This window comes from Pipistrellus kuhlii, unplaced genomic scaffold (assembly GCF_014108245.1).
Source record: "Pipistrellus kuhlii isolate mPipKuh1 unplaced genomic scaffold, mPipKuh1.p scaffold_m20_p_25, whole genome shotgun sequence".
In the NCBI taxonomy this organism is placed as follows: Eukaryota; Metazoa; Chordata; class Mammalia; order Chiroptera; family Vespertilionidae; genus Pipistrellus; species Pipistrellus kuhlii.
In genome coordinates this window covers 1,011,638-1,037,771 of record NW_023425524.1, presented here as the reverse complement: position 1 = coordinate 1,037,771, position 26,134 = coordinate 1,011,638, and the positions used below count along the sequence as shown (strand labels likewise).

The window sequence follows — 26,134 nt, the reverse complement described above, 5'->3', positions numbered from 1 at the left end:
GAATCTTAAAACATCTCAAATCCGCTCTGTCTCCGAGGGTCTGTGTGTTTTTTTAAAATCATTGATTGGCTGATAGGAAGCCCAGAACGGAGTTAAACTCATTCTAAAAAGAGCAATGTGTTGCTTCCCTTATGATGGCGGAGGAAAGGCACTGGGTGGCCAGATGAGGATGATCTCTGAACGCATAATAATCTGGCCACTCAGTGTGTATGAGTGTGTGTGTGTGTGTGTGTGTGTGTGTATCTATATAAGTCTATATCTACCTATATCTATATCTATCTATTTATATCTATCTATCTATCTATTTATATCTATCTATCTATCTATCTATCTATCTATCTATCTATATATTAGAGGCCTGGTGCATGAATTTGTGTATAGATAGGTCCGGCCAGCCTGGCCACAGGGAGGGGACAGGGGACATGGGCGGTTGGCCGGCCTGCCTGCTGGTGGAATTCCTGGTCGAGGGGACAATGTGCACATTAGCCTTTTATTCTATAGGATGCACACGAAGTGGCCAGATGACCATGCGTTCAGAGACCGTCACCATCTGGCCGCTCCGTGTAGACTATTGGGGACCCGCGAGGACGGTGAGAAGCAGCCGCCACGCTCTGTGAGCCGCGATGGCGTCGCTGAGTAAAGGCTCGTGGGACCGGGGGGCTCACCTGGAAACCGGCCCCTCCTCCCCGCCCGGGCGCTGCCGTCGCCCTGGGGAGACTGACCACCTCGTTGCAGAGACCAGAGCCGCCCGCCCTGTGAGGACCCCCAGCCCTCGCTACCCACAGGCCTTTGCCAATGCTCGGCCCCCATGGCCTGTGAGCTGCCCATTGGACTACCCTTCCGCCTCCTCCCCGTGTCCTCCTGGTCCTCCCGCCCAGTATGAGCCGCTGGCTTACGGGGGCCAGAGTGGAGGTCTGTGGGTGCCTTGCCGATCCCCTCGCTGCCGGCAGGACCGGGACCCACGCTCCCCTAGGCCTCCGCCGTCTCTGCCGAACCAGCTCAGGTTGTGACAGGCGGCCCGGACCCCTGGGCCATCCCGTTACTCAGCCATTATTTATCTGCAAACAGCGTAATAGTGTGTTTTCTTAGTGTTTACTCCCCGCTGTTCAGTGTGGCTGGCCTCTGCATCACAGACCTGCCAGATCGATTCCATTTGCAGCAAAGGCCTGGCGGTTGCTTTTCCTGAGTCTTTAGCCCAGCAGGGGGTGCCCTGCGGGCCCCGGGGACCGGCAGGGGGAGGGGGGGAGGGGGGAAGAGGTCGACAGGCTGCCTCTGCCTCCAGCATCTGGGAAGCTGTTCGCGGCCGTGGCGGGCTGTGCCGCTGTCTGGTCTCGCCTCGTCTTGTGCTGCTGCCCAAACCGCAAAGGGTCTATGCCGTGGCAGGGAGAGGTGTCCCCGGGCCATTTCAGAGCTGTCACCGGCAATCCCCGTCTCCACACCGTGAGCTGCAGGGTGCGGAGGTGTTACGGTGAAAGAACACTCAGACCTGTCAAGGATTCAAGGATGTCTGCGAGTGTATTTGAGCCCAACTGTCAGCAACTGCTGGGAAGCGGCATCTCGATGGACTGAGAGCGTGCTCCTGAGAAGGGCGGTTTTTCACCGTGTTTTGTGCATTCCTAGAGGCACGAAATCCACGCACTTGGAGGTTGGAAGGAGGTCTCTCAGCCCGGCCTGCACCCTCTCGCAATCCGGGACCTCTCGGGGGATGTCCAATTGCTGGGATCCCTGTGGGATCGGGCCTAAACCAGCAGTCAGACATCCCTCTCACCATCTGGGACCGCTGGCTCCTAACTGCTCGCCTTCTGGCCTGCCTGATCGCCCCTAACCACTCTGCCTGCCTGTCTAATCACCCCTAACTACTCACCGGCCTGCCTGATTGCCCTAACCACTCTGCCTGCCTAACTGGTCACCCCTAACTCGCGAGCCGCAGTTTGCCGACCACAGATGTAGGATGTCAGATATGGAATTTCCCCCAATGAATGAAAAACTAACATATATCTGGTTTTCAAAGACATACCCAGGATATCTGATATATCTGAGATATATAGATATAGACATAGATGTATAGATCTTAGATGTATAGATATTTAGATATATAGAATCTCATTGTTGTGCAAAATGAAACACCCCCACGAGGCTTCAGTAGAAATAACAACAGACTCATTGCGTCCCATTTCAACAGGGGACAACACCGAGGTTTTTAGAGGAAGGTCAACAGCCATCTCCATTTTGCAGATGGAAAAGCTGTTAACTCACTGACAGGGCTCACACCTCCATGAGGAGAGAGAATCATGGATCGGCTGCCCCCTGCACGCCCCCTACTGGGGATGGAGCCCACAACATGGGCATGTGCCCTGACCGGGAATGGAACCGTGATCTCCTGGTTCACACGGGGACGCTCCATGGCTGAGCCACACCGGCCGACAATTCTATGCTTTGGCTGAGATGTTTAGCCAGCGTGGGAGATGGTTTCAGAGCGTAAACACGAGGCTAGGAGTTCACGGGAGCACAGAGGTGGGAGTCCCTGTGGTCTCCTCCCAGGGTAGTGGGTCCCCATCCCTACACCTCTCAGGGTGCCCCGCCGCCTGGCCTGGCGCTGTGACTGAGTGGGGCAGGGAGCACAGGGAGCCAGAACCCCCAGTCCTTGAGGGGATGTCGCTGAGCACGTCGAGGACCGAGACAGGCTCCGGGGCCTGTCAGGACTCCGGGCTGGCCTCTTGGGACCAGGGAACGCCCTGTCAGCGTTCCCCAGGGGCTGGCGGGCATTTTCCTGGGATCTCAAGTCAGGCCCGTGGTGCCGTGGCTTCTCGGGAAAGCTTGGCACCTGTGGGCACGGAAAAGGGTCCTGCAGGCCCTGACCACGCAACACACACGCTCCCACCAGGGGCTCCTGTGCCCACATGACAGACGGGAACATGGAGGCCGCCAGGTGGGACCCTGCCTGGGGGCTGCAGCTCCAGGCGGCAGAGCAGGGCAGGCCCCGACGGGCAGGGTGAGCCATCTGCTCTGCCCTGGCCCCGTGGGAGCCTCCGGATAACAGGCCCCAGGTTTCCCTGGCCCCTGGGGGCCCTCGATCTGATCGCCATGCTTAACCCGCTTAACCCCGGGCAGCTGCCGGCCGGGCTGGGTCCCAGGAGCCGGAGGGAGCCGACGGGAGCCCCACCTGCGGGGCCGGCTGTGCACCCACACCTTCTCCCCATAAAAGGGGCCCTCGGGCGCCCAGACGCCGGCTCCTCCGGCTCCAGCACCGCCCTCGGCCTCGGCCTGCGGCATGCACTGCGCTCCCCGCCGTGCCATGCGGCTGTGCCCGCTGCTGCTCTGGCTGCCCCTGTCTCTGGCCCTGAGCGGCCAGCCCGAGCCCGAGGCCCTGGGAGATGGGGGTGAACTGCACTGCGGGGCCCAGGGCCTCCAGTTCACCCTGCACCCCCAGGGCCCGGGCTCGGGGCCTCCTCCCGCGCTGATAGCCTGGGGTAAGGCTGCACCCAGACCCCTCTGGCCTGGACCCCCTGTGCTGGGCAATGGCTCCCTCCCCCCCCTCAGCCTCCTCCTTCCTCCTGTCCTCCCAGGGGCCCTCGGGCTCCTCTCCTGGACGGTGGGTGGTCCCGTGGAGCTGGCCGCTCCTGCCCGGTCGCCGTGGTGACTGGCCCCCCAGGACCTTTGCCCTCCCCCGCCCCCCCCAGACGACCACGGGCTGCCGCACCGGCTGCAGAACGACTCCGGCTGCGGCACGCGGGTGACGGCGGGCCCGGGCAGCGCCCTGGTGCTGGAGGCGGCCTACGGCGGCTGCTACGTCTCCGAGTGGGTGAGTGGGACCCGGGCCTGGGGGACCCCCCACACATACACGAGCGGTCCGGCCCCCAGGCTGACGCCCGCCCGTCTCTGCAGGGTTCCCAGCACGTCATGCCCGTGGGGCTGGAGCAGGCGGGCACGGCCGGGCACAAGACGGTGGCGAGGACCCAGCTGCTCAGGTGCCCCGTGGGGCCCCCAGGTACGGGCTATGATTGACACCTGCCCCTCGTGATTGACACCTGCCCCTCGTGATTGACACCTGCCCCTTGTGATTGACACCTGCCACTCATGAACGAAGGCGGGGCCTGACCTCCCCCCACACACATCCTCCGGATCACCTCCACCTGTGGCCCCGGTCTAAAGGGGCAACGCTGATAAACGGGGTTCCAGGCCCGCCCAGACCCTGCTGATCAGGAAGGCGGCGGGAATGCCGGTCCTGGCGGAGGGCACCCCCACAGGAGACACGTCCCTGGCAGGACAGTCAGGAGCCCCAGCTTCTCGGGATCTCGTTAGACCTTCCTTCTCAGGAAGGCCCGAGTTCGGGGTCTCTCCCAGCTGGCCCCGATTGGCCGCATCCCCGGGACTCACCGCAGGTGGGACAGGGACCCCTGCAGCCCGGCTCTGGCCCAGCCCAGCGGCTCTGCTCCCCACCCTCCAGGCCGCGACGTGCTGGGCGCTCACCTGTGCGACTCGGTCCCCGCGGGCGACAGGCTGCCCTGCGCCCCGGCTTCCTCCGATCCCCAGGCCTGCAAGGCGCTGGGCTGCTGCTACCACCCGGGCAGCAGGGCCTGTTACTATGGAAACACAGGTGAGGCGGCTTCTCTGCGGGCGGCGGGGGAAACTGCCTGTTACCTGCAGCTGAGCCTGGGGGAGGGCTGGTCACCCACCTACTCCCCATCAGGAGGCAGGTGCTGGGCGGGACCAGGGGCTGGAGGCAGCTGATCGATGTTTCTCTCTCTCTCATCCATGTTCCTAACTCCCTATCCCTCTCCCTTCCTCTCTGCAAAAAAATCAATAAAATATATTTAAAAAAAACAATAACATGAATGCCGCCTGGAAGCCAAGTCCAGTGTAGGCACCACCTGGGTGAGCCCGGAATGGCCTGCCCCGGCCGGGGGCGGGAGGGGGGGGGGCACAGGGTCTCCACACCCCACATCCCACCCCGCATCCCACTGAGGTTTCTCAGTGCAAGTGGGTGCAGGCCCCTCTGTCCTAAGCTCTAAAGATAGCGAACAAGAGCCACTGAGGTGACAGAGGGAGGCACCCGTGAAGGGTCCTGAGCCGGGAGTAGGCAGCTGGACCGGCACCCAGTCCCGGCCACCCGTGCCACCCTCTGGGGGGCGCCGTGGACATAACGGAACTCTTGGGGTCCCGGGCAGCCGGCCGTTGCCGGCGGAGACGCCCCTGAGCAGCCTCTGCTGTTGCAGTGACCTCCCGCTGCAGCCGGGATGGCCACTTCTCCGTGGCCGTGGCCCGCAACGTCACCTCGCCGCCCCTGCTCCTGGACTCCGTGCGCCTGGCCCTGGGGAACGACAGCGAATGCCGCCCCCTGGTGGCCACGCCGGCCTTCGCCCTGTTCCGGTTCCCCTTCACGGCCTGCGGGACCACCAGACGGGTGAGCTGGGGTTCTGGGCAGGAAGGGTCTCCTGGTGCTGCGTCCAGGGGGCTGGTCTCCAGGACGGGAGAGCTCACCCATGGCCAGTAGGGGCTGGGGGCAGGGCCCTGGCCAGCAGGCGGGCCACGTCTCCTGCCTCTGCCCTCCCAGGTCACTGGGGACCAGGCCGTCTATGAAAACGAGCTGGTGGCAGCCCAGGATGTGAGAACCTGGAGCCGAGGCTCCATCACCCGGGACAGCACCTTCAGGTAAAGGCCTTCACTCACCTGACCGCTGCTCCCCTGGGGAGAGCTGCTCCCCTGGGGAGAGCTGCTCCCCTGGGCACAGCTGCCCTCCTGGCATAAAGCAAGGGTTGGTAAGTGAGTCCTTGGTGCCCAGACCCTGACTTCACAGGACGTTTCCTGGTGACCAGAGAACCTGTCACCTGCCTGACCCCAGTGTTTCTGGCCTCCAGACGTTTCTTGTCAACTGTCTCCCCTCCAGGACCTCCGTTCTGGTTCTATCTTCATATCAGATTCCTGTACGTTCTTCCCTGACTGTACTCTCCACCGAAGACGCCTGTTTCTAAGGGCCATGTCTGTTCTCGGACGTTTCTGACATCTTCCTCTCTTAAATATTGACTCCTCTCCACAGTGGTCTCCCCAACTCAAATAGAGCCCCCCACTTCCACCACCCCCAGGCCAGGAACCACGCCCATCATATTGACAAGCATGTCCCCTGGTACTTAGTAACTCCTCCAGCATGACATGCCAGGGGCCCTGCCCGCCGGGAAGCGGCTGACGCCCATTTCTCTGCAGACTCCGCGTCAGCTGCACCTACCCTGTGAGCAGTAGCGCCCTCCCAGTCAATGTCCAGGTCTTCCTCCTCCCACCGCCCCTTCCCAAGAGCCAGCCCGGAGCCCTCACCCTGGAGCTTCAGATCGCCAAAGGTGAGACTCTCCTGGCCGAGTGCTCGGCTGCAGCCCGAGCCTGTCTCTCTCCGGGGCGTGGAGACCCTGCCCAAGCCATGGGGACACTGGCCAGAGGCGTTGGCACGGGTGATGGCCCATCTCACACGGCCCCGGGTGTCCCGGCTCCGCCTCCCCGCCTCCCCTCACCGTGGCCTCTTGCAGATGGGAACTACAGCTCCTACTACAGCGCGGGGGACTACCCGGTGGTGAAGCTGCTCCGGGACCCCATCTACGTGGAGGTGGCCCTCCGTCACAGGACCGACCCTGGCCTGGGGCTGCTGCTGCGTCAGTGCTGGGCCACGGCCGGCCCCGACCCCGGGCAGCAGCCGCAGTGGGCGCTGCTGGTGGACGGGTGAGCGGCTCTCGCCTGTGCCCGAGGCAGCCCTGCCCCAGGACCCCCCCCCTCCCCGCCCCCTGACTGTGGGTGTCATGCTTAGATGCCCCTACGCCGGAGACAACTACCAGACCCAGCTGATCCGCATCCCGGAGAACGAGAGCCTGCCGTTCCCGTCCCACACCCAGCGGTTCAGCATCTTCACCTTCAGCTTCGTGGACGCGGGGGCCGGACGGGCGCTCGGGGGGACGGTATGGTGCTCCTTCCCTGCCCCCCGGAGGGCCCTGCACCCCCAGCTCCATAGCCTCCCTGGTCGGCTGCTGGTGCTGCCTCGGACCTTCTAACCCCTCTGGACAGAGCGGGAAGATGGGGCTCTCAGTCTCTCAGGATGGGGGGCTGGGCCGTGACCTCCACTCTCTCGGCTGCCAGGTGTTCCTGCACTGCAGCGTGTCCGTCTGCCGGCCTTCAGGGTCCCCGTCCTGCACAGCCTGCCCTGTGACCAGGCGTGAGTATCCAAGCTCTCGACACGGGTCCTGGCTGACCTCCCACCCCGTGGGCACGCGACTCAGACTGGAGATGAGCCTATGAACGAGGCCTCTCCAAGGACTTCTAGATGCTTCCAAACCCCAGGCCTTCTCATCAGAAGTTAAAATCCTCCAGCAACTCTCGGCCTTGGCATTTTCCATAGGGATTGTCACTAAGCCAGGGCTTACACGTGGCCCGATACACACACACACACACACACACACACACACACACAAACCTATTAAGTGTCGCATGTCTGACTCCAACACTACTGAATCCACATCCCTCTCAAACTAGAACCAACTTCAGCTTCGTCGAAAGACGTGGGATTCAAACAAAGCTCTACTCTGTGAACCATCGCCAGTTATTTCTATCGAGGTCTTCATAAGCTATTTATTGTATAAATATACAGGAAAGAAGGGCAGGGCAGGGCAGCCTGACATGACCCGGATGCCCCCATTCTGGAGCCCCTGAGGTAGCGGCTCCATGAAGTCTGTCTTGCTCAGATTCCTATTACCGTGCTAATGAGGTTTAAGACCTGCTCGTTGGAGGTTCATCGGATGGGATTTAACATGGCCTTTGCTTCAGGCCTGGAGCAGAGCTGTCCATGCTGAGGAACCCTGACTCGCATCACTCTCGCACCCTAACCCCCCACAACCCCGTGTGCAAAATGCTAACACCCCCTCCCGCCTCCTCCGACAGGGAGAAGAAGCTCTGAGGCCCAGGACCCGAACGGCACCGCCAGCATTTCCAGCCTGGGCCCCATGATCCTGCTCCAGGCCTCCGAGGACCCTGCCACAGAACTTCCTACAGACTCCAGTGAGTGAAGACGTAACCATCCGCCTGGGGCAGGAGGCAAACCAAAGCTTTCCCTCCTTCTCCCCCTCTGCCCCTCCCCCCCCCTCCTCCCCCTCCCTCACCATCAGGTGGCAGCCCCGGTCACCGCCGTCACCTCCCCTCCCCTCCTCCCCGCCAGGTGCTGCGGGAGACCCCCAGGCCTTGTGGGTGGCTGGCCTCTCGGGGACCCTCATCGTAGGAGTTCTGGGCGTGACCTACCTGGCCGTGAAGAAATGGAGCTGAGTTCCCGGACCAAACGCACTAATAAATGTGATTTCCTCAGCAGCCAGTGCCCGCGTCTCATTGGGTGGTCTCTGGGTAGCTCGTTGTCTGTCTGCGGTTGGCATCTCTCCTTCCCAGCTGGAGATCGAGGAAGGGGTGCGACGTACCACGAACAGTAACACCTGTGGCTCTCTACCTTCCTCCCCCGGCAGCCCTGACAGGCGCCTGGTAGACCAGCTGTCCCCACTCATCAGTAAGAGGGGAACTTTTGGTTGCCTGGCCTTTCAGCACCGTCTTCATCTTGGCTCTTAAACAGCTGCTTAGGGGTCAAACCAGGCCCCCCTCCAACAGCTGAGTGGGGAGCAATAGTCGCTTAAACTACCGGGGCCCTCGACGGGACAGGTGCTTGGCTACACACCTGAGTCTCATGAACACCGAGTAAGGGGGGCAATCACCCCCCTCTCCCAGGACCTGGGACATCCAGAGGTCAAACCCCACCAAGTGTGGGAGGCTGCCTGAGAGGAACGGGTGTGCGAAGCCAGGATCACTAGGGCAAGTCATGGGAGAGCTGGAATGCGGACCAATTCCATCTTGCCCAGAAAGCGCTCGGCTCTCGATTTCATCCAATGCCCACCTGGGTAAAGGAAGCATGTGTCTCTCATGTTACTTTATCCAATCCTAGAGGTTCTAGCCCTTCCCCCCCCCCCCCACCTCCTTAGCTTTAAATCGCCTCCCTAATCTATCACCAGTGGATTTCATGTAATTCACTTGGGTCCGTGGTCGGCAAACTGCGGCTCTATGGCCCCTTGAGGGTGGCTCTTCCACAAAATACCACGGCCTGGGCGAGTCTATGTTGAAGTGGCGTTAGAAGTTTAGTTTGAAAAACGTGGCTCCATCGTTGTGCTGTTGATATTTGGCTCCATGGACTGAGTTTGCCGACCACTGGCCTAGAGGGTAACCTACTGAGGCCATTGCAGCAGGAGGCAGAGATGAGGAAGGAAGGGGTTGCTGATGCCCCTGGTGGGAAGGAAGGTGATTTGGGTTAGATGGGGAATGATTGGGGTGAGCAGGACGAGGAAGGGTTGGAAGCTTTAGGAGTAAAGCAAAAAGGAAGACTATTGCCTATTGCAACCTGCAGAATTCCTTACGAGGGCGCTGTTCTCAGACTGTCCACAGGCAGCACCATTGTAAAACCTCTCTGACCCTCCCCTCGGCCCCCCATCCCAGCCAGAGCCTGGGCTCAGAGGACTGGGGCGAGAGGACCAGAGGCCGGGTCCCAGCAGCAAAGAGCTGGGCGCCCTCAGCCTCACGCCTGGGAAGACAGTTCCGGTCCCGAAGCCAACCCCGTTCCCGTTTTGCCCGGAGGAGAAAGTAGAGCCATCTCCTGACAGGACTGAGCCAGTTTCCATAACGGTCCCCGCTTCCCACAGAGGCCGCCCACGCGCCGGCCAGCTGCTGGGGGCAGGTGGGTTGGCAGGCTCGGCAGCTGCCCGGGGCCGCCTGGCGCTGGGAGATAAGGCCACCCTGTCGCCCGGCCCAGTTCCCATGGGGACGTGGCGGGTGGATGCATTGTCCTATTTTGCGACGCCTCCACGTTTGAAGCTGTCCCGCGAGGACGGGGGAGAGAGAAGAATTGCGATGCCGAAGGCATCTCAGCAGACGGACAGACTGGAGAGGGCAGGGACCACAGCGTCTTCCTATTGCCTGCAGCCTCCGCGTGGCTCTGACCGGCACTAGGTGACCAGTGGGCAGTGAGTGGCCACGTGGCTGAAGCCCATTATCCTCCATCCCAAAGCTTTCCCATGGCAGGTCTCTCTCCCCCCTGGGCGCCGAGACCCGTCACTGTCTCCTGCCTCTGACCTAGCACAGCTCCAGACGGAGGAACGGCCTTAAGTAGCCACCTTGAGCACTGACAGGTTTCCACGCAAGATTCCTAGTTCCCTGAAAACCTTTCATCAACGGATGGTGTCCCAGATCTTCAAGGAGAAACCACAAACCCCAACCATCCTAATCATGATGAATATTACAACTGGACCTAGGTGTTTTTTTTTGTTGTTGTTTTTTTTTTAAAGACAATTTAATAACATAAACAGCTACAAAAGCCAGCTGAGCAGTCTGTAGAACTCTGTACAGAAATGAGGCAGACAGCCCGGCCAGTGTGGCTCAGTGGCTGAGTGCCCACCTACGAACCAGGAGGTCAGGGCACATGCCCTGTTTTCGGGCTTGATTCCCAGTAGGGGGCGTGCAGGAGGCAGCCGATCAACGATTCCCTCTCACCATGGATGTTTCTCTCTCTCCTCTCCCTCTCTGAAATCAATCCTATATCATAAAAGGGTAACACGCAAATGGACCCTAAAGGCAGAATGATCGGGAACGGCCGGTTCTAAGGGAAATGGACAGAGAAGAGACTGCACACGTTAGTTAAATAGTTTAATCAGAGCAGTGTTACAATCCTAAATTAAAAGAGCCCCAAGGTTGGCCACGTGGCCTTGCTTCCATCCCACTGCCTTCCTCCCAGCATCCATGGGAAGGACGCCAATGGAGTGACTGATCCCATCCCCCGGGGGTTTATGCAACCGACCAACTCCCTGAATGGATATTGCTTCAGCATCGATATTGAGAAATGGCCGGACGAGAAGTCCTCACTCGGCCGCTGGTCACAGCTGGCGGGAAGAGAGGGCCCCAGGATGGCTCAGGTCCGCAGCGGTCTCGGCGGGTGGACGGTGCCGGCTGCGGACTCGGGGGCCCACGGCGCCCTGTCTCGCCGTGGACCAGTGACGGGGACCGTTCTCGCGGGACCAGCCGGCCTCGGAGGGTTTCTCCGTCGGTGGAAACTTGCATCATGGACATGCAGTGAGATCTGTCGGAGGTGTGTGTCTGCGGTCTGTTGCACACGAGGATCGGTTTCATCGAGTTGCAGGGTTGCCTCAGAGCATGGCGGGGAGGGGAGCTGGGCCGTCGGGGGGCGTGATGGGGGGGGGGGGATGAGAGGAGCCCCTCGTCACGAGGCCGGCCACCGGCTCCTTGGAAAGTGCACGGACTGCTTCGCCACCCTCCCCCACCGAGTACAAGGACAAGGAAAAAACGCACAAAACCAACCGAAGGAGAACAAGTGGACATGAAAATAAGATGCTCCACGCACGCGTCTTCTGCATAGCTCAGCCCACTGAGTAAGGCACTGTTTCCCTCGCCACCGGCGGAGGCACTGCAGCTGGGGACCGCCGGGTCCCTCCCCGGACGGAGGCGTGAGGAGCCCGGGGCGCGGCCCGCCTTCCCCTGACCTCGCCCTCGGGGAGCTCCCCGTCCTGGAAGGACGTCTGTCCGTGTTGTGACCGAGTGTCCAGATGGCTTTCTTTCCCGAGTTCCATGTGGTCTGCGGATGAGTACGGTGGTTCTTCCGTGGTGATTCTCAAAGAAAATACACAAGCGGGGGAAGGCCCGGCCAGGTGCACAGCCACTGCCCCCAGGAAGCATGGAAGGCGGCAAGTCTCACATCAGCGGATGTTTGCAAGAGACAGAGTCAGAGAGAGTCAGAGAGAGTTAGAGAGAGAGGCAGAGAGAGGCAGAGAAAGAGAGAGGCAGAGAGAGGCAGAGAGAGGGGGGGTGGGGGCAGAGAGGCAGAGAGAGAGAGAGAGAGAGAGAGGCACAGAGAGAGAGGCAGAGAGGCAGAGAGAGTGAGTGAGAGGCAGAGGGCCACGGAGGGGGCGGGTGCTCAGTTTCCGGGTGCCGGTCTGAGTTAGTTCAGCTGGTCTTCATACTGCTTCCGGAAACAGTCCCCAGCGGGGAAGAACTCCCAGCACCTTTCCTGGTACATCTTCCACACGTAAGATTCCTGCGGGAGGAAGACAGGGCAATGCCAGCAGGTCTTCCCCAGCACCTGTGTCCCCACAGAGTGTCAGACGAGCTCACAGCGGTGGGTACGTATGTCACGTGGGTACCGTTGTGTCATTACACGTGGACACGGATGTCACTGGAGAAGCCCAAGTTCATTACCCGGGTCCTCACTGTGTCAGACCTGCTTACTTCTAGTAACAGACAGATCATCTTCATCCGGGCCACGATACAATAATGGATGGGAATTAATTGTGGTAAATGATTTCGAGGGTTCTTTTAAAAACATTATTGCTCATTGACTCCTTCCAATTCAAACCATTAACAACTGGAAGCAAATTTTGTGGAGATAGAATTTCAAATAGCTTAAGAACAACCTTTAATATGCAATTATTCTTCACTGCCCATGATATTGTGGGTGGAAGTGCATCTGAAAGCACCTGCTATTGATTAAGACACCAAAGACATTATAATAATCCAAACCCAGAGTTCGCATCTTCAGCAGCAAGAGGGTGTTTTTTTTTTTTGTTTGTTTGTTTTTTCTATAAGCCCTGCACGCTGGTCTGGCCAGGGCCTCCGTGTGCCGGCGTGACTACAGTCTGGAGGGAACCCGCCTCAGGGTTTAATACCCAGCTCTGTCCCCAGGGCAAGCTCCCTTCCGCCCTTCCCTTCAGGCCAGTCCCCTCCCTACCTGCCCCGTGTGCTCTGTCTCGTCCTTGTTGATGAGATACATCAGGAAAAACCTGCGGAGACGAGAGGAGTCAGGATGAGCGTGGGGGGCGTCGGCACCCACAGGCCCTGGGAGAGGGGGTGCAGGGGGGTTTGGGGCGGGGGGTGTGAGGGGGCACGCTCACAGGTAGTTGGCCAGGTTGTGCTCCTGCAGCGTGTGTGTCTCGAAGCCGTGGGGCACCGTGTCAAAGTAGTCGTTGCCTATCCCGCAGATGAAGCACTTGGTCTGCAGGACGAAGGAGAGACCGGACGTCAGCGCTCAGAGGCAGAGCCGAGCGCCCCGGCTCACACACTCAGAGCTCCGAGACAAAGGCAGGGAGGGCGGGGAGCACCCGTCAGGCCCGGGCAGAAACGGGAGGCTGACCTCCATGTCCTCCTTGACCTGTTCCTGCTGGTCTCGGAGTTCTCCAAACGCATCAATGATCAAACCTGGAGGTAGATAAAGACGCGGGTTAATCTTTACCACCCAGAGAACGGCCATTAACTCCGAAACCCTGGCCAACCTCCCTTGGGAGGGAATGTGTGCAGCCACGCTCGGCACCGCTCAGCAATGGGGATCACCGTGGGCACCCCAACACTCCTCCAGGGCGGGGCCTCCTCTCTGTGGGACAGACGTGTGCGCAGTGATGGGGCGACACAGATCAGACTCTGTCACAGCCACTCCATGCTGGAAGCCCCAATGTGCTGCTCACTTGTGTCTGGTCCCCAGTGAGGCCCTTCTCCCATGTGTCTCTGGCCCTGTCTCCCCGGGGGACGGCTGCCTGGCGCCGGGGGGTTACCTTGTATGATCGCCAGGAGGATGACGATGACGAAGAAGAAGAAGGTGATGTCGAAGATGATCCGGTAGATCTCATACTCGTCACCTGCCGGGTCCTCAATCTCGTCGCCGATGCCCCCTCCAGCCCGCACGCCCACGTACATGTGGAACATGTAGCACTGCGGAGAGAGGGCGCCTGCCGAGGACACTGGCCCTCACATGCACCGCCCCCCTTCTCTCTCTGAGCCAAGTCCTCACCCTGGGACTGAGGTGCTCGCCCTCCTCCGTCTCGTCTCCGTACCTGCAACGTGATGCAAACACCCCCTCCCCCGGGCCACCTGCCCAGCTTCACCTCCGCTGCCCGGTTTGCAACGCCCCCATGGGCAGAGGGCTCACCGGACAATTTTCTGTCCAGTTCTGGCTCCCAGTTTCCACATCCACACCCCTGGGGGACCAGGGACACCTCGCCTGCCAGGCCCAGCACAGGGGACACATCTGTGTATGACCATCCCCCGACCATGACCTTGGGTTAGACTCTGGCTCTCCATGTGGGAAGAGGAGGTGTGGATGGGCTGCACGGACTCTAACGAGCAGGATTGGAGCTCCGATGTGCACCCGCTCCTGCTCTGCCCCGGTCAAGGGTAACTGCACACGTTACTGAGGCTGAGGCGGGGGCGCGTTTTCATCCACACGAGACCTCACACGTGAACTTACCGTTAGCATGTCGTCACACTTCATATCCGGCGTGTCTCCATCTTCACTTTTGTTGTAGAATTTCCGGAAGAAATTGAATGCCACCACCGTGTACAGGTATACGACCACAGCCAATAAGCCCACGGTTAATACCAGCTGGAAAGCAACGTGGCGTCATGTGTCAGGACATGAGAAAGGGCGGCTGTGGGAGGGATGTCTGTGGGGGACTTGGCACAAGCTGGACTCACTGACCAGATGTCTTTTTTTCTTTTTTAAAAAATATATATTTTCATTAATTTCAAAGAGGAAGGGAGAGGGACATCCATGATGAGAGAGAATCATGGATCGGCTGCCTCCTGCACGCCCCACACTGGCGATGGAGCCCACAACCCAGGCCTGTGCCCTGGCCGGGAATCAAACTGTGACCTCACAGTTCCTAGTTCATAGGTGGATGTTCAACCACTGAGCAACACCAGCCAGGTGATCATATGCTTTTCCTACCTGTTTTCATATTCTCTTTATTTTACCAAGGTGTCAGATATTTTATGTAAAACTTGATTCCTTGGTTAATAAATGCATCCTGAAGCTGGAATATAAATAAACTGTCTTAATTTCATATCCAAATTGATAATAAGCTGCTTAAAAATGCTAATTTTTCTTTCTTCTAAATATCTGACAGTAGATACATTGCTCTTTCTTTTTATAATGTCTTTAATAGACATTCCAATTAAAACTATCTCATTAAGACTGATTACAAGTCAAATATATGTATTTTTTGTTAATCCTCATCTGAGGGTATTTTCCCATTGATTTTTAGAGAGAATGGAAGAAAGAGAGACAGAGAGAGAAACTTTGATGTGAGAGGGACACATCCACTGGCTGCCTCCTGCACAGGCATGGTCCAAGGCCAGGGGTGGAGCCTGCAACCAAGGTACATGCTCTTGACCAGAACTGAACCGGGACCCTTTAGTTTCCATATCTTAAAACTAAATAGAAATTTGCATTGCTTCTAGCATCTGGAAAGACACACTATTAACGATATATAATATAAATATTTTAAATATGTGCCGGAGAAGTCCTTTTCGGTAACGTAAAGCAATGATCAAAGTGAAAGACACTTTAAGAGCTGATAAGCAACACTGTTTGGAAGGCCAACATTTTCCCTGTGAAATGCCGCAGTTTAAAAGATCTTCCAGCCAAAACCGGTGTGTCTCAGTGGACAGAGCGTCACCCTGAGGACTGTAAGGTCCCGGGTTCGATTCCGGTCAAGGGCATGTGCCTTGGTTGCGGGCACATCCCCAGTAGGGGGTGTGCAAGAGGCAGCTGATGGATGTTTCTCTCTCATCGATGTTTCTAACTCTATGTCCCTCTCTCTTCCTCTCTGTAAAAAAATCAATAAAATATATTAAAATAATAATAATAACAATAAAAAGCTCTTCCAAAAGCCTCTCACCTGCTTGCCGTTGTGCGTGACTGACGACAAGATGGTCCTCAGCGTCTTGAAGCCCATGGCGATGTCGAGAAGATGAGCCGCGAAGAAGAAGTTGTTGTAGTGCCCCAGCACGGACATGGTCATGTACCAGGCCAGGTACAGGAAAGACTGCACACGGGACAGACACACGTGCGTCAGAGAACAGAGCCCCTGACTGCCGTCCAGTGCCGGCTTCCCTCTAGGGCAGCCACTCCGTGTACTTCGCCTTCTCAGACTACAAAGTCACAGAATTCTAATGATACAACCGGGGAGGGGCCTCCACCGTGAGAGAGATTGGCTGCAAGACGCCTTGCGAACAGGGGACAGTTCTAAGGCACAGTCTGGGTTTGGGGCCTCAGAAGAGTCTCTAAGATCCCTGGCGTCTGGGCTGTGGCTGAGTGAGGTGGGGGGTCGAGGCAGGAGAATGTGGGGTGTCCCAGTCTTTGGGAGAAGGGAACGCATGCTCACTATGAGAGGCAGTGTTAAGATGAAGTGAGGCTTTAAGAGGACATGAGGTGCGCGGGAGAAGCTGCAGCTTAGCCCACGGCCAGGGCACTCCTGGGCACAGGGGGGAAGCTGGGAGAGGCCTGGGAGGCTGGCTGACACCTGACAGCAGACATGCCTGGCTCAGCGGTCAGCCGCGTCTCAGGCTTCTCTGCAGCGACGTCCCACAGCCAGCAAACGGGACAACTGATAGGAACAGTCATTTCATCCGAAAGCTTCAAGAACAAAACCTGTGACACTGTTGAGCAAGCCAGGTTGGAGGAAAAGGATCAGCTGCCGACAGCAGGTAGCTTTTGGTAACGAGACTTTTTCATTGTCTGTGGGCACCTGACTTGATCCTTATGTTTATTTCAGAGGCTGTGCAGCTTTTTGATAAATGAAGGATCAACACAATAATTGCTTAATTTGGGAGAAACTAGAATTTATCATCATCAGCATTTAAATCCTTTTAATGTATTTAAAACTTGCTTTTTAACGTCTACGAAACGTTGAAGTATGCCCCACCCAACTAAAACCTAAATGAAACTATACGTAACGTGGCATCTCAGTTTCTTCTTGTGTAAATATGTGTTTGTTTTCCTCTCAGCTACTAAAGAAAGGGACTGGGAGAGGCGATTAAGTGAAATCGCCTTAATTAAGTGAATCGCCTTGATGCTGGGTCCTGCCCAGCTGGGCTCTGGGTTAAGGGAACTGATTTCGAAGAAACATCTGCAGCCAAAACAGCCTGAGGAACCGGAGTGCCTGGCGCTGCCGTGACTTACGTTGTCCGTGAAAACGACTCCGAGTTTCCACATCTGATACTTCACATCGATGGAGTTCAGTCTGGAAAGACAAAGAGTGCGCAGACGGGCCCAGTAAGCAGATGCCCGGGACGCGCCTGGCACCGCCCGGGACATCAGTTCTAGCCCTGCCCACACCAGGAGGCTCCAAGCACCCAAGCGGGGTGAGAGCCCGATTTGTCTCCCCCAGAGCAACCGGCAACGGAGTAAGGGTCACGTCGGGATCTGAATTTCCCGTCTGTCTCTCATCGATGTTTCCCTTCCCCTTGCTCTAAAAATTAAGAAACACGCATTTTAAAAAAGGAAATAAAAGGGCTACACAGTTCCCTTTCCCAAAACGTAAGAAAATGAACATTTTTTTTCAAAGAAGTATCAGAAAACATCATCATATATTGCATGTTTGTGTATGTTTTACTTTGGCTTAAGGAAAGAAAAGACAAGTTAAATTAAGAGCATTTTTTTCTTGCTCTAACTGGTTTGGTTCAGTGGATAGAGCGTCGGCCTGCGGACTGAAAGGTCCCAGGTTCGATTCTGGTTAAGGGCATGTACCTTGGTTGTGGGCTCATCCCCAGGAGGGGGTGTGCAGGAGGCAGCTGATCAATGTTTCTCTCTCATTGATGTTTCTAACTTTCTATCCCTCTCCCTTCCTCTCTGTAAAAAATCAATAATATATATATATATATATATATATATATATTTTTTTTTTTAAAGAACATTTTTTGTTGTTTTATGTACTTAATGAAAAAGGCACCTTCAGCCAGCCAGCATGGCTCAGTGACTGAACATCGACCTTGAACCAGGAAGTCACGGTTCAATTCCTGAGGCAGGGCACATACCGGGGTTGTGGGCTCCATGCCCAGTAGGGGGCATCTCTCATTATTGATGTTCCTCTCTCTCTCTCTCCCTCTCCTTTCCTCCCTGAAATTAATAGAATACATTTCTAAAAGAAAATGAAAAAGGCACTTTCAAAAATTAATAGAAAAAAAATCCAATCATTCTTAGCTCAAAATAGCCAGAGGTACAGAGGAGACTCTGTGTACACTCTGGTCTCTGTCTCGGTCCCTGTGACCCGGAGGGAAGGAGACAAGGCTGGGCAAGGTCAAGTGCCACCCCGTCTCCTCCTGGCAGCTGGCGTGGGGCAGTGACACTCACACCGCGGCCAGCGAGCTGTCTTTCTTGGGCTTCTTTTTCTCGCGGGCGTCGCTGAAGTCCAGGGCGGCCTTGTCCATGCCCAGCAGCTCACTGATCCTGTCCCGACCGTAGAACTCGCCGTATTTGTCCATCACCTGGGAGACAGCGAGAGAAAAGCCCAACCCTTAGGTTAGCTCGGCTCTGTCTATGCATAAAACGTCTAATTATCTTTAGAGTTACTCTATGTTTGTCTTATTTGGAAGTTCACTTGAAAGTCTAGTTGATGGCTGTGGACCCTGAGCAAGAAAATATCTACTAAGCAGGGCTCTCAGCTGAAACCGGTGTGGCTCAGTGGATAGAGCGTCAGCCTGCGGACTGAAGGGTCCTGGGTTCGATTCCGGTCAAGGGCATGTTGTGGGCACATCCCCAGGAGGGGGCGTGCAAAAGGCAGCTGATCAATGACTCTCATCGATGTTTCTAACTCTATCCCTCTCTCTTCCTCTCTGTAAAACTCAAAAAAAATAAATAAATAAAATAAATATATATATATATAAAAAGAAGGGTTCTTGGTGAATTAACTAAGCTCATATTTTAATAAAATGGCCCAGCAGCCTCTCACGCAAACTGCAAAACTGCCCGCCAGGGAGAAGCCTGCACCGAGCTGCCACTGGCACTGCCACCGGAGCGGCCTCGGCTCTGCAGACAGCTCTGTGCCCGGTCCATAGCTGACCCAGCTGCTCCTCCGCTTCCGCTGCTCCTCCCACCCTCTAGGCAGTCTGCTTCAGGAGAATAAAACTTCACGAAAGCAAGATCTTTAAAGATGATATAAAGAAAAGAAAATGCAGTTCCCTGTTGCCGGGCAACGCCTTTGCCTCTTTGGTGGGAAGGGGACCACGCCTGACCCGTCGGCGGCCCTAACTGCAAAGGGCCTTCGCTGGTGTGGGTCCCGGAGGAAGCCAGGGGAGCCCACCGGCTGCCGTCACTGTCAGGGGCTCACTCGTTCTGCAGCCCCAGAAGGCGGTCCCTTGCCGCAAGTGCGGAATTCACGTTTGACTCCGCTGCACTTGGCCATGACAGTGACAGGCCGAGAACGTACCCCGGGGCCTCCTTCAACACAGCAGCCACATCAGTTCAAGTCTGAATTGCACTTTGGGGGGAAAAAAATACTAAAATGTATTCCTTCTAAGAAGTATATTACCTTTCTTTTGACAAATTTGTCCCAGTAGTTGTTGGGAAATGACCTAAAAGATAGAAAAGCATAAAAAAAGAGAAGAGTATTATTTCAAAGTGTGATAAGTCACAAGATACTGCTTGAAATATAGAAAATATTTAAATTAATATGCAGACATATATTCCATTCGTGAAAATTGTAATGAATTTCTTTCCCATCTTATCCTATGATTTTTCTGCATTGTGGGCACATCAAGTATCACTTTGAATGTTAATATGTAAATACTGGACATACATGTAACTCACAGAAAGGTGCTGGGTTGACGTTGTCATGGAGAAGAACATGAGCATATTTGTCAATCAGCTGACGGTTGTGTTTTTTAAATCTACTTATAGATTGCTTTGTCGAGTGTCTTCAAAGGATTTAGAAATCTGTAGCTGTTTTTCCTACAGAGGGAAAGCAATCTCCTTCGTACCAGTTACTCTCAGGAGACATGGATTTGGGGAACTCGTGTGACCTGGCACCGGGCCAGGGCGGTATGCACAGGGTGTGTGTGTGTGTGTATGGAATATGACAGTGTCTGGAGTGCTAAACAAAGCACAGCATTCAGAGCCAATGTTTTCTGCGCTATCCACAGAAAATCACCCCCGTTTGACAATGGAGAACCTATTGAAATGAAAACTTCTTAAAAACAAGCAAAACTCATCACTAAGCTAAGAAAAAGGAAGCGTTTTCCTCTTGAGAACTGCAAGCTACTGTGAAAATACGGGCACTGTCAGGGGTGGGAAGCTGAGCTGGGTGGGCTGACACTGCACAGCAGCCTGCAGCTCGTAAGCAAGTTCGCTGGCTTCTGTTTCGCACGTCCTGATGCTCAGCTAGTCCCACAGGCTGCCTGACGGCACCTGCTGAAAGTTTACATTAAAAACGTGAAATTCAGTCTCTCTGTCTCTAAGGCTACCTCTCCTACCTTAGCGAATGGCTCTGCTCCTTCTGTGCTTCTGGGGGGTATAGCTCTGGATCGCAGGCTCCCCACCCCCTGCACCCTCCTCCGAACTCTGAGCAATGGAGGCCAAGTGCACGGGGCTGGGGACCGACTCAAAGCCCTCTGATGAAGGAATGGGAACACAGATGGCAAAAACTGGTGGCCTCCACCGGGGGCCGAGGGCGCCGAGCCTTTGATTTTCTTGGCTGAGTAAACACGCATTCATCACTCTGCTGCCTTCTGCCAGCACGCAGGGAGCTCGGCAGGGGACTGCGCGCGGGCAATCTGCGAGCGCCCAGACCTCGCACGCTCTGTACTCACTGAGTGTTGATTACCAGCCGGTCCCACTGGCCTTTGATATCGTCTTCCGAAGGCTGCTCTGTGATGTAAAGCCCGTCAAATTCCAATTTCCGAGCCACTTCCTTTTCGCGCTTAAAAATAACCAGCGGGACCTACATTTCAAAAAGAAACATATTAAATTACTTTCGATGTACTGGCCTCTCAGCCCTTACAAACTGGCGTTAGGAGAGAAGCATTTCCCGTGTTACTTCCGGGAAAGTAAAAATGGAATGAAAGTGAATCAGCTGTGTTTAGGAAAAAGCATCGCACGGTCTTAGAAAAACAAGAGATAGGATAGAGATTATATACACACACGCATTTTTAAACACAGAAGTTCATAAGCAACTAAGTCAGTTTTAAATAATAAAGAGAATAAGGTTGCACAAAACTGGTTTTCTTTGGCGTGTTATAAACACATACATATGGTAGCAGCAGCCACGAGGGCAATAAAATTCACTGAGGGCAATAACCATTCGCTAAGCTTCCAGAATGCGTGCTTTTAAAAAGCGCAATTTCATTTGAAAAATCTCTGTAATAATCTCCTGCTCAGCGTGACCATGCTATTGTGAAAAAACTTTAATTTCAACAAAAGGAAAACTGTCCGTTTTCCAAGATGTCTTCAGAACAGACTGAGGCCCTTGCCCTATGGACAGACTTTATACAGGAAAGGTGCAGACATTCCAGGAGCGTCTGAGAACACCTCATGGCCCAGTGTGTTGGGGGTGGGGGGGTGGAGAGGAGCTTCCAGGGGTGGCATGCTGGCCTTCTGCCTGGTCTGCAGCTCAGGCTGCATGGCAGAGGGGGGGGGGCGGGTCTTGCTAGGCAAGAGGAAGAGCTTGCCCGGAAATGGCAGCCCTAGGCATCGGGCACCTTCCTGGGTGCGTTCACCCGATGACACTGCTCCCTGCAGGCGGCCCAGGAGCCGCATCACCCCCCGGGGGAAAGGACACAAACTGGAAACCTTTGCGCCCAGGATGGCAGCAGAGATTGCTGACGTCAGGACAGTCACCAGGACTGCGAGGCCCCAAGGGTGCGTTCCTATAACCCTAACAGCTTCCGGGAGCACTGCTAAGGACAGTGTGCCTGGCCCCTTGCGCAGGGTCGTTACAGGTGAATCAGGCCACTGTCTGTGTGAAAGAAAGCTCCAGTCAGACCACCCCAGCTCTCCCCGCCCCAGGGCAGCCTGCAGCTGCGCCTGGTCAATGTGAAGTCCAAAGGCCAGGACAACCGGCCGAAGCCAGCATTGCAGAGTGAGGCTGTGCCTGCCCCGTGCGTCTGCCCCGTGCATGTTCCCATCGGTGGCCCCTGCTCCCTCCCACCATCCACAGGTGTGGATTTCTGGAACGTTCCAAATAAGCTCCGTGAAAGTCATTTCCATCCCAGGACCCGCTTCCCCAGGCGCGGCTTACTTTGAGGCAGCAGTAGCCGATGATGCCCTTACCTTCAGGCAGTAGTAGCCGATGATGCAGAAGAAGGAGATGATGGTGTGCAGCACGGCCAGGATGCGCAGCGTGGGCTCCATGTAGCCGCTGCTCTCCTCCAGCACGTAGTGCACCGCCAGCACGCCGGGCGCGTCCTCCCCGCCACCGCCCTCGTCCGGGATGCTGACCTTGGCGCTTTCGCTTGCGCTGCGAGGGGGCAGCTCCTTGCCTTCAACCACAGAAGAAGTGGAGACCTGGTTCAAACCAGTTAAGAGTGCGGTCAGTGCTCTCCCCTAAGCATCAGCACCAACGAGAAACAGGGACCCAGCCTTCTCCGCAAACGACTGGGCGCGAGCGAGGTGAGGGCTCTCTCCATCCCTCCTCCCTGGTCCCCGGAAGATGCTCTCAGAAGCTTCTGGGACAGCAGATCACTAACACGCTTGTGCCAATCCTTCTGCGGAACCAAGAATTACCAGGATCCGCGGGTGGGGGGACTGAGATGGCTCAGCTGCCTCTCAAGGACCAGAGGAACCGCATGCCACCCCTGAGCCCCAAGTGAGCTGTGTGCATGGGCGGAGCATGCGGGAGCCTCTGCGGAATCGCATCTCCCTGAGCAGCAGGAAGGAGGGTCTCCGCCTCACATCAGGGACGCGCTCAGGGCGGGTCTGTGACATCTGTACATCATTCAGGCTGTGGGGAGCATCGCACTGGTTGTTAAGACCAAGAAGTAGCCCTAACCGGTTTGGCTCAGTGGATAGAGCGTCACCCTGCGGACTGAAAGGTCCCGGGTTCGATTCCGGTCAAGGGCAGCATGTACCTTGGTTGCGGGCACATCCCCAGTAGGGAGTATGCAGGAGGCAGCTGATGGATGTTTCTCTCTCATCGATTTTTCTATCCCTCTATCCCTCTCCCTTCCTCTCTGTAAAAAATCAATAAAATATAAAAGATTAAAAAAAAAAAAGAGACCAAAAAATACATACCTTATAGAAGAGCAAGATGAAGTTGATCGCAAAGGCGACAAATAAGGCCAGCATTCTCATGTTGTAAAAGTTGCGAGCAAAATAGTTCTGAAGGTGGAAAAAATGAAAGGGTCACGGAATCGGGAGACTTGAAATTTGCGGACCATGACATAAAGCATTCATTCATTTACCCAAAGTGACTTCCTGAGCGCCCAGTGCGTATCAAGCATCATTCTCGAGACTGTGGACATCACCGAGTTAGAAATCTGGGCACCACGGAGGGGACATCCTCACAGGGAATGCTCTCTGCGGGCTTACAGAATGGGGTGCGTGAGCAGAGGTCTGAATGCCACGGGGAACAAGTCAGGAGGACAAGTGGGGACCAGATGTGTCAGAGAGGAGCAGGCAGGGCAGCCCCGAGGACAGAGACATGGGGGTGCGGATGAGGACAGAAAGGAGGAAGCCAGTGGGGGAGGGAGGGGGACGAGCTGGGGTCAGGGTGAACTAGAGGGAGTGGCAGTCCCCGGATGAGGGGTGTGTTGGGTTTTTTATCTCCGGGGGCTCCAGGGGGATGTGCACAAGAACGGAATCACTGCTGGAGCATCATTTCCCTGGTCCGTGAAGTGCGGATTAGCCAGAACCTTCTCACAAGGGCTCGCTCTGAGGATTGGATACGACAACAGAGGAGTTTGTGAGTCTTGTTATCACAGTTGGAATGATTCTATTCCAGGAGGATCTGAAGAGGGCTTAATGCCCCCGGTGGGTGGGCTCCAGCATCGGGAAGACAGCTGAGGAGAGTCACTGCTGGGCTGTGTTGGAGGTGGAAGGGAGTGAGCTCAGAGATGGGAACTTCTGGGTTTGGGTCTCAGCACCTAACTAAGCGGCTGGTCCCCCTTTCTGAGCTGGACAGAACCGGACAGAAGTGGGTCTGAGGAAAAGGCTCTGGAGATCAGCATGTGTTTTGATGTTAAGTGGGAGGCGTTGGCACGGTTCCTGCGGCAGAGCGATGCCAGTCCCTCTGTACCTGCTTGGCCTGGGCGGCTGGCACACTCCTAGGAACCATGGGCTCCTGCAGGTGTCGCTGAGCCCACTCGACCCTGTGCCCACACCCGGCCTCACCTGCAGCCTCCCCTGAAGCGGGGCACCTACCGCAACACCCAAACCAGTGACCACCCAGAGCTTTCTAGAACACGCTGATGCTCAGCGTACTCTGTACTGAACAACAGGGGAGGCACAGACAGCTGAGAAAACCTACTACCGCACACATATCTGTCTGAAGCACATACATTCTCCAGTGCTCCTAAGTAGTGAGAACATTCAATCACGGGACGGCCACTTCCCTTGCAGGTGGTCCTGCAGGTGCTTGGGTGCACGCCCAGACCCGTCCCAGACTCTGTGGGGCGGAGACACGGGGTGCAGCAGCCACCACGTCTAAGGTCTCGGGCTTGTGAACGTGTGCAGAGGTCCTGGGTCCGTCCTCATGGAGCAAACCCAATGCACCAGCAGGGGGACCTGGGTCTTTGGTTGCCACCCAGCCCACGGGAGCCCACGGACCCTGCGGGGCCTCAGTGATTATGGCCTCACAACGTGTCATAGCAATGCTCTCCTGACGGGCTCACCAGGAGCTTCTGCTGATAAGCGATGATCTTCTTCCAGAACACGGACTCGGGGGCCTCGGGCTCCCCGTAGCGGTGCGTGTGGATCAGCCGCAGCTTCTGCCGGCCCTTCTCGTCTTTGGCCTTCTCTTCTTTCTCTCCGTCTTCTCCCCTGCGGACAGACGAGTACACATAAGCGGGCAAGAGACTGAAGAACTAACGGGCTTTGTGCCAAAATACACAAACGAACACACGTTTAAACCATAGCGTCGTTGTGGAAAACGTTCTCCTCCAATGAACTGCAATGTTCAGGATTTCAGAATCCGGGTTGGATGTCAGGGACCCCGGTCTCCTGTGGGAATTCTGTGAAGTTGAAATCTACAGGGCATTTCACAGGCTGGAGTGTCTTAGTATCCATATGGCACCTCCCTGCCCACTGAGCAATGCCATCGCCCTGGAAACCCCCACCTGCCGCACTGCTGAATCAGGACTGTAACAGTCAACCTTGACTAGTGTCTCATCTTCGGACCTAATGTCAGAGACATGCCTTTGGCTGTTCACGTATATAAAGGATGCCAGGGTGTTACCGTTACATGTGATAATGGAATTAGAAGCACTAAAATTTGATACCCAAAACCCCTCTCGCTGCAGAATACCAATCCTCCGTGGAAATGTATTTATGTAGATGAACTCATATTCAAAACTCACTTGGACATAACCCATCCAACCTCACCCACAGGAGGTATAGCTAACATTTTTAAAATATGTTAGAGAGGGAAGGGAGAGAGACAGAAACAACAATGATGAGAGAGAACCATCCATCTGCTTCTTCCCACACGCCTCCTAGGGGGGCTGAGTCCACACTGTTCCCAGGCAGAATCCCATGTGCCCTTGAACCAGACGGGGCCCTTGGCTCTGGGAGGCATCCCAGCGGGCCACAAGGCATCCCTGCTGTGGGTCACACGGCTGGATGGGACCGGAGGACGAGGCTGGCCTGGCCCGGGCGGGCGGCGCCCACACTGATGCCCCAGCATGGAGGTCCCGGCGCTGAGCCTGCCCCCAGAGAGGTCAGAGGTCTCCGTTCTGCGCCCTGGAGAGAGAGCATGAGCCACAAGGAAACTGCACGTACTCGGCTTTCTCGGGTTCCGACTTGTTTTCTTCTTTTTCTTCCTTTTCTTCCTCTTTTGTCTCCTGTTCCTTGAAGCGAAGGGAAAGACAAGCAGGTCACACACCACGCTGGGATGAGTTTAGGGAGCCCTGTGCCAGGCGCGGCATGGCGACCTCTCAGTGCCCCTGCCTCGGTGGTGACAGCATTGCGCCTCCCTTCCACACACGCACCCCCAGGGCGGCAGGTGCCACTCTGGGCGCCTCCCTGTCCTCTCATTTCCTCAACCGCCTGCTCAAATCTCACGCACCCTCAAGGCCAACTATGTCCCCCTTATCAGGTCTGCTGACCAAAAGGCCACTCTCTCTGGAAACTCAGGGCTGTGCCGGGCCCGCT

General features: G+C 56.1%; 2 protein-coding genes across 5 annotated transcripts in view; one reads left to right on the top strand and one right to left on the bottom strand.

The window, feature by feature from the left end:
• The first annotated feature begins 623 nt into the window (after positions 1-623).
• Positions 624-8,292, top strand: ZP4 (zona pellucida glycoprotein 4). Its single transcript, XM_036453371.1, has 13 exons — positions 624-912; positions 3,246-3,470; positions 3,681-3,802; positions 3,886-3,988; positions 4,448-4,597; positions 5,217-5,404; positions 5,555-5,652; positions 6,202-6,332; positions 6,516-6,705; positions 6,791-6,938; positions 7,117-7,192; positions 7,915-8,031; positions 8,201-8,292. Exons 1-13 carry the CDS (start codon positions 624-626, stop codon positions 8,290-8,292), a joined length of 1,929 nt encoding a protein of 642 aa, XP_036309264.1.
• Positions 8,293-10,688: 2,396 nt separating this feature from the next.
• Positions 10,689-26,134, bottom strand: part of RYR2 (ryanodine receptor 2) — a 167,748-nt gene continuing 152,302 nt past the window's right edge. For all 4 annotated transcript variants that reach the window (XM_036453405.2, XM_045587067.1, XM_036453406.2 and 1 more), the window contains 15 exons: positions 25,763-25,830; positions 24,658-24,805; positions 23,060-23,146; positions 22,100-22,333; positions 20,641-20,771; positions 19,365-19,407; positions 18,188-18,321; positions 17,018-17,078; positions 15,735-15,881; positions 14,303-14,437; positions 13,611-13,767; positions 13,196-13,260; positions 12,957-13,057; positions 12,794-12,845; positions 10,689-12,103 (listed from right to left, as the gene is read on the bottom strand). In XM_036453405.2, the coding sequence (XP_036309298.1) occupies positions 12,008-12,103; positions 12,794-12,845; positions 12,957-13,057; positions 13,196-13,260; positions 13,611-13,767; positions 14,303-14,437; positions 15,735-15,881; positions 17,018-17,078; positions 18,188-18,321; positions 19,365-19,407; positions 20,641-20,771; positions 22,100-22,333; positions 23,060-23,146; positions 24,658-24,805; positions 25,763-25,830 (1,659 nt within the window). In that variant the 3' untranslated portion in view covers positions 10,689-12,007. The remainder of the gene's footprint in view (positions 12,104-12,793; positions 12,846-12,956; positions 13,058-13,195; positions 13,261-13,610; positions 13,768-14,302; positions 14,438-15,734; positions 15,882-17,017; positions 17,079-18,187; positions 18,322-19,364; positions 19,408-20,640; positions 20,772-22,099; positions 22,334-23,059; positions 23,147-24,657; positions 24,806-25,762; positions 25,831-26,134) is intronic.